General features: G+C 36.4%; 1 protein-coding gene across 1 annotated transcript; it reads right to left on the bottom strand.

Moving 5' to 3' along the window:
• Positions 1–4151: 4151 nt before the first annotated feature.
• Positions 4152–4823, bottom strand: LOC115950305 (ethylene-responsive transcription factor RAP2-2-like). Its single transcript, XM_031067526.1, has 2 exons — positions 4706–4823; positions 4152–4663 (listed from the first exon to the last, which is right to left on the bottom strand). The coding sequence occupies exons 1-2, from the start codon at positions 4821–4823 to the stop codon at positions 4152–4154; spliced, it is 630 nt and encodes a 209-aa protein (XP_030923386.1).
• Positions 4824–7397: the final 2574 nt, after the last annotated feature.

Below are 7397 nucleotides of genomic sequence, written 5' to 3'. Positions count from 1 at the left end.
CTGAAATTTCTATGGTGAAGAGCAGAACAGAGGGAGAGAAGCTGTGGAGTGCGGCTAGAAAAAGAAAAGGATGATTAAAAGAAAATGAGGGCTAAAGGGTTTTATAAGCCAAAGGTAAAGAAGGAATAGTGGGCTGGCTCCAATGGTCATTGTGCATGCCCAATGGGCAACTTATTAAATGTCTAACAGGCTTCTTAGGTAGAGACCAATGGGCTAAGCTAAAATGGCTAGAAGGAAAAGAAATTTCAATGGTGAAGAGTGGAGAAATAAGAGCAAAACAGAGGGAGAGAAGCTGTGGAATGCAGCTAGAAAAAGAAAAGGATGATTAAAAGAAAATGAGGGCTGAAGGGTTTTATAAGCTAAAGGAAAAGAAAGAATAGTGGGTTGACTCTAAAGGTCACTGTGCATGCCCAACAGGTAGCTTATTAAATGCCCAACGAGTTGCTTGGGTAGAGACCAACGGGGCTGAAGGGTTTTATAAGCCAAAAGTAAAAAAGGAATAGTGGACTAGCTCCAACGGTCACTATGCATGCCCAATGGGCTAAGCCTAAATGGCTAGAAGGAAAAGAAAGGAGAAAGGATATAGCCCAAGGGTTTTATAAGCCAAAAGTAAAGAAGGAATAATGGGCTGCTCCAATGGTCACTGTGCATGCCCAATGAAGAAATAGAAACAAGCCCAAACCCAACTCTAACATCTAAGGTGGATGATGGCTTATAAACACATAACATGGTTCACTTCTAACTAATGTGGGACACAAAGCACAATGCTAAGTGTTTGAAACACAACCCACTCCAACATTTTGTACCTAGATCAAAAAAGTAGTTAAAAGTACTCTTACAATCAACAATTGAGCCTGCCCAATCATTATCTGTATATCCCACAAGCTTGGTGTCTTTTTCTTTCACATACCTGATATCAAATTTCTTTGTACGTTGTAGACACTGTAGAGTTTGTTTTGCTATTGTGAAGTGGAACTTGCTTGATTCATTCATAAATCTGGAGATGAGATTGACTGGATATACAATATCTAGACTTGCACTTTTCAATTAAATTAATTAAACTTCCAATCAAACTTCGATAGTTTCTTGCATCCACTTTTTCTATGCCATCATTTGAGTGTAGCTTCTCGTTCAATGCCATTAGGGTGGACACAGACAGTGGTTTACTATCGTTCATATGGAACCTTTTGAGTAGGTCTTCTAGAGCTCCAATGTGTTGTTCCTCCCAATGGATGCGAATATGTGATTTCTTCATTCATGACTTTAATCCAAATTGCTTCTTTTGCAACTTCTTCAAAATAAAAAACGTTGCTTGTTTTTACTTTTTCAAGCTATTTTCATATGCACTTCTTGCATGTTAAAAAGGCCATTTTCGTGCTCTCATTAACCGCTTATGTTTCACTATTACCTTTTCTTACATAATCTCAATCAACATTTACTTTCTACACATGCCGGACCTAGCATTTTGGGACCTTTGACGAGAATTAAAATGGGGCATTCTCCAACTCCACTTAAAATGAATAGTGCAATATCCTACTAATCCATTTCTTGAATAGTGCACTTTTATGACACTAGACTAAAATAAAGGGAAAAAAAAAACCTCATTGCACATGCAAAGTGCAAATGATGAGGCTAGTATATATATGTTAGAGAAATTAATATAACTTTTTACTATAATAGATAAATTATATAGATTAATGAATATAATATTTTAATTGTATATTAAAAAAATAGCGTTTTAAAATAAGTGGTCAGATTTTTTTTTTTTTTTTAAAGAACAAATTTGGTTATTAAGTAAATAAAACTGCCTTCCTAGTTCCTAGAACCTTCCTTTCAAATAATTTTTTCCATTCCCAAGCTCCCATCCACGTGGCCACCTTTGCTTCTCAAATTTCCCATTGTATCTATTCTCTCATATATTTATTTATTACTTCTTTACCATTTAGTATGTTTATAATACATACTTCTTTCTTCTCAGTTCTTCAGACTCTCAACTTTTTCTTCGTCCTCTTTCTTCTCAATTCTTCTTTCTTTAGGGGTTAAGGATGATATTTTTGGGACAACTGATTTTATTTAGACCAAAGAATTTTTTAGGTACCAATATTTACGAGGATGTTCCAGATTTTTTGTTCTTTAATCACAAGAATGTATTAGATTTTTTGGAGTTTCATCTGAAATTATATTTTCACGGAAAAAAAAAGTTTCACTTGATGAGGAAAGAGTATATTTTGCTCTCAATAAGTTCATCTGTAGCTTGAGTTCCTGATAACTTGTGTGAAATGCTGAAGCAAGGATGGGTGGTTCCAAAGCTCCCTAAAAAGTCCAAGGTTATGATTGAGGTCAAATGCAATGTTTGCTATTGACTGTGAGAAGCTTCTCTGTGAAAATAACACTGAGCTTTTTGTTGTAGTTCGCAATTTACAGGTACTCATTAATTTGGCTTGAGTTCAGTCTCTTCTTCGTAGTTCATACAATAGTAATTCCATTGTTCCACCTCTCTATTCCCTGAGTAATGCTAGGATCACAAAAAGTTGTATAACTTAATGTGGTCCTAGCATTTCTCCTATTCCCTGGGGAAGAGAATGCTTCTCTCTTTGGTCAGCTGCATTTGTCAAGATAATGTAGCAGCAAGATCAACAAGATCAGAAGATCAAAACGACCTGTAACTTAGGGCACGTTTGGTAGACTGTAATAGACACTGTAATGTAACAGTTATTCCTATGATTTAGCTATTCAATAGTTTGGTTATGTTTTTATTACAGGGAATGGTAATTCCTTATGAATAGCTATTCTTTAAAATGAGGAATAACTATTCTTCTCTAAAATGGTTGTAATAGCTATTCCTTAGTAAATATAATAATTTATAACATTAATATATTTCCAAATAAATAAACTTTCTATATCCACCTAACAATTATGGAAATAAAAAATCATCAAAAAATAACTCATCTCTCTAAAATTTAAAAAATATATATATATATATATATATTTTCTAGGAAATATAATTCTATGAATGAGATATTTCCTAAAATAGATCATAAGTTTTATTCTAATGTTACAACTCACAACCAAACTAATGAATATGTTTAGTTATTCAATTACAACATATTTTATTCCCGGTAATAAAGATTACCATTCCTGTTGTAATCCACATTTAATGTACCAAACTTACCCTTAGTGTTGAGACCTGACACGACTTGTAGCTCAAAATATCAATTGGTGATAGAGTTCGTAATTCATTAGCCTAGGGGGACACGCGTAACTAACCTATTGGACCATTGGAAATTCTGTTATAGGCAGAGAGGATTGGCACCATTCTGTTGGAGTTTGTTATAGCCTAATCTTGTATAAATATCCTAAATCCCTTGTAATCTATTCAGTTAGTAAATACACAGCAATTCTTCTACTAGATTCTCATATATTCTCTCTAGAACTTTCTCTAGAAATTCCTTTCTTTTCATTATGTACTTGTGAAATGTCAAAGAGACGGATATAAATTTATACAAAATTTAAGATCCTGATTCTTAATATCTATTCTTGGCCCCCTTCACAAAAGTTTTACAAATTGACCCATGAAAACCAAAAAAAAAATCTGACCATTCCTCATGCCTAGTTGCTCCAAGAACACCAAGATAAACCTTTAGATAAACCAAAATACCTGCGAACAATTTACAAATCTAGATAATAACGAAAACTTTTAGACAAACCCAAATTACCAACAAACGAATAACTTATATGGTCTATAACAACAACAAAAAATACTAATAAAACAATTACAAATCACAAATTCCTAACCAAATAAATCACAAAACCCCAAAATTTTTTACCTAAAACTCAAGTCATGAGCACTTTGTCTCTCCCAACACTCCACAGTCTCCACCCTTCTTCCTCAGTTCCTTGGGTCCATTGGTGACTCCACAATTGACTAGGGTATGGTTTCTTGATCTTTGTGTTCTCCAATATGATCTCACTGTTTTTTCTAGGTAATTACAGAGATAGAACCCCCGAGCTCATAGATACACATGATACTAGGTACCACCAGGCAATAAGGCCGGTGGCATCCTTTTCCCTTATTCGATGCTCTACTTCTACCATAATATAATCTAGGGTTTTATCAATGTGGGCCCGTAAGGCATACTTGGTAAACCATTTTACTGAGTGGGGTCATTGGTAGGGTCATTGAGATTGTCAGGCCAATCCTTCAACAACCCTTCAAGTTCTTCCAACGTAAGCCAATCCAAAAACTCATTCTCTTCGTCATTGCTATTTGCCACTTCCAAAGTCTGTGTCTCGCTCTCTGTCATTGTCTCCGCATTAACATTTGGATTAACTTCGAGATTGTGGTCTTGTTCGGCAACCTGATCTTCTTCTATGTCGCTTGGCTTTTCCCCATAGTCTGAGAAAGGGAAATTAAGCTTGGCTCTGGGTCCACGGAACTTGATGGCAGCCTTATCGTAAGCCCAGGCAGCCTCCTCCACCGTCTGGAACGTGCCTAGCCACTTTCGCTTCGCTTCCCTTGGGTCTCGAATCTCAGAAGCCCATTTCCCCCAAGGCCTCTGCCTCACTCCCCTGTATCTCTTCTCATTATCATTCTTCTTCTTCTTCTTCTTCGAGCTCCTCTTGCTGGTTGATGATAATGAGAAAGTGGCAGCACTAGCCGGGACTGGTTGTTGTTCTAGTAGTTAAAAGTGTTGTGGGGTGAGACCATGGATGCCGCCAGTGATAACGTGCTTGAGAGCTGAGACCATAATGTCGTGTTCCTGTTCCTCTGTTATTATTGTCTTCCAAGGACACCACATGCTGCTTGCATAAAAACCACCCATGTCTCATGTAGTAGTAGTGGCTCTCGGAATTCGGAAAAAATGACAAATTTTTTTTCTTTTTTTGGAATGAGAGAGAGAGAGAGAGAGAGAGAGAGAAGAGTGAGGGGTAAGAGTAAGAGAGTTCCTTGAGTTTCGACTTTTGATTCGAAGCCATTGAAGGCAGTGAGGGTGAGCAAAAGATTTATATAAGTAAGGGGTTGCGAGGGGATAGCTGAGTCCAATGTCCATGTGGCTGCCAACCTGTCCGCTGAGCTTACGCGGTCTCTACACTTTTTGCTTGCAGAGAGAACTTAGGTGCTCGAGGAGCAATACTTCTTTCTCTCACATGAGAGTGGTGGGCTCATTGTAAAACCCACCATGAGACCCACCAAAAGGTGGGAGTATTGCTCCCAAAGCATGTAAGAATTACCCTTTGCTTGCTGGATTTCAACTGAGACAACGCAGGTGTCACGTCATGTCACATGGTGCTTTTAATTTAGATGGTGTGCTGGGGATCCAAACTCAAATAATTTATCTCCTTATCCGTTTGGATACCATTTATTTTGCTAAAAATTAAAAACTAAAAATTGAAAATATTGTAGCAAAATAATTTTTAAATGTGTGAATAGTATCGTAGAACCCATTTTTAATGAAAGTTTTGTTGAAAAAAGAGATTTGTAGGTCCCATGAACAGTGCACGGGACCGACCGGAACTCAGTTAACATTTTTATAACACTCTTAGAGTGCGTTTGGATTGGGCGTTTTCTGCCCAATCCTGCGTTTGCGTTTTTTTTTTTTTTCACACGTTTTGGGGCGTTTTGGGTGTTGCGGCTACTGTTCATGCACTGTTCAATGAACAGTAGCCGCAAACTTTGACTTTTCAAATTTTTTTGGACCAATCACAGCACATCGTGTACTGTTCACGGACCCACAAATTTCACTTTTCAGCAACTTTTTCATTAAAAATGGGTCCCACAATACTATTCACACATTTAAAAATTATTTCGCTACAATGTTTTTCAGTTTTCAGTTTCAGTTTTCAGCTGTATCCAAACGGACTCTTAATATAATCTTACAACATGTTTATAACACTCTTATTTTAAGCTGTGGTGAGTTTTAATAAAATTTTTAATTTAATTTATTTTCTATTATAAAAATATTATGAGATTTTATTAACTTCGTAAAAGAACTCAATTCTAATTCCATACTTAAAAATGTATTGGGAAATGAAAAATTAAATTGGACGGCAGAATTCACCCGAGAGGATGCATCCTGCATGTGTCCAAGTTAGTCAGTTATGCCGCCAAATATCCATAACAACTGGTTTGACATAAACAAATGAAACATCCCCTTTGTTTCTAATACTTTTCGGAACAATAAATTGGCTGTTGCCTGCTGAGCTGGCTAAAAATGTTAAACATGTTCAAATCGACAGGCCTATTTCACAGTAAAATCATGGGTCCCCATAGTTTTGGAAACAAGAGCGAAATTGCGTTCCTTTCATGTCAACGAAGTAAAAAACATTATTTCACCCTCTCTTTTCCCTCTGACCATTCTTTTGTTTTTAATAGAAAAGGCAATTTTTTTGAAGATAAAGAACAAGACAAGATTACAGAACATGTAAGTTAGAGCTTAGAGGCCACCAACGATCTCAAAAGCTGAAGACGCTCCTCAAACCAAACATTTTGTAAAATACTTACTGGTTTATTTGAACAATACAGTCCAACATTAACACTCCAGCCACTGAAGCCCACCAACGCTACCTTTATATATATAGCGTCAATCAAGTGACCCCCAAGAAGAGAGTGAAGGCCGGGGTTGGAGAAAGAAATTACTTCAAAGGGCAATGGTCTCAGAGACAATGGCTCCAAACCCTTGAGACCCAGCTCACAACCAAAGAGAGCTACAGAGGGTACCAACTCTATGGCTTCTCTCTGCTCATCACTATCATCAGATATGTTCTTTTACTTTGACCAACACTGCATAACTCGCTTCAACTGAACTATTATGTTACACTTTTATTAGGCATCTCTGGTTCCAAGTAGTTGTTACAAAGTATGCTCTATTTGCTATTTCATTTCATTACTTTTTTTTTTTTTTTTTTTTTTGTGCATCATTATTTTCATTGCACAAGGCAATAATTAAAGAATCGCTTTGGTTGGTTCTCGAATCTGCTTCAGAATACAAAAGTAATTCTGGTGATTTTTGGAATTCTTGAAAAGCTCTAGGACTTTACTGTTTAGGAATTGTGAATTTTCTTTTCAGTGACACCCGGCTTTTGTGAGATGTCAACTAACCAACTTCATCTTCATTTTATTTACTGCCACCCGTTCATCATCTCCGGTGAATTTTCAACAGCTAACACAGCGGCACAGCCACTTGTGAATTACAAATTATATACGCAAACGCATGGCCTCTTAATTTGTAGTTCTCATATTTTTCTTAAATTTTTTAAACTGTTATAGTGTATGGACATTTGTAAAAATATCCGCTAGTTGTTCATTTACATTGAAGAATTCCAATTGTATTTCACCTTCTTACACCAATTTTCCGATGAATGATGATGAAGTTTAATTTGCTTTGTTCTACTGTGAA

Source organism: Quercus lobata, chromosome 6 (assembly GCF_001633185.2).
Source record: "Quercus lobata isolate SW786 chromosome 6, ValleyOak3.0 Primary Assembly, whole genome shotgun sequence".
Taxonomy (NCBI): domain Eukaryota; kingdom Viridiplantae; phylum Streptophyta; class Magnoliopsida; order Fagales; family Fagaceae; genus Quercus; species Quercus lobata.
The sequence above is the reverse complement of the archived record's forward strand: the minus strand, read 5'-3'. Positions and strand labels throughout refer to the sequence as shown.

What these genes read in the sequence shown, in the direction of transcription:
- LOC115950305 (XM_031067526.1), bottom strand. Translation starts at nt 4,823, where the DNA reads ATGGGTGGTTTTTATGCAAGCAGCATGTGGTGTCCTTGGAAGACAATA. An exon ending in TATCACTGGCGGCATCCATG is followed by an intron (nt 4,664 to 4,705) that starts GTCTCACCCCAC and finishes AACAACAACCAG; the next exon opens with TCCCGGCTAGTGCTGCCACT.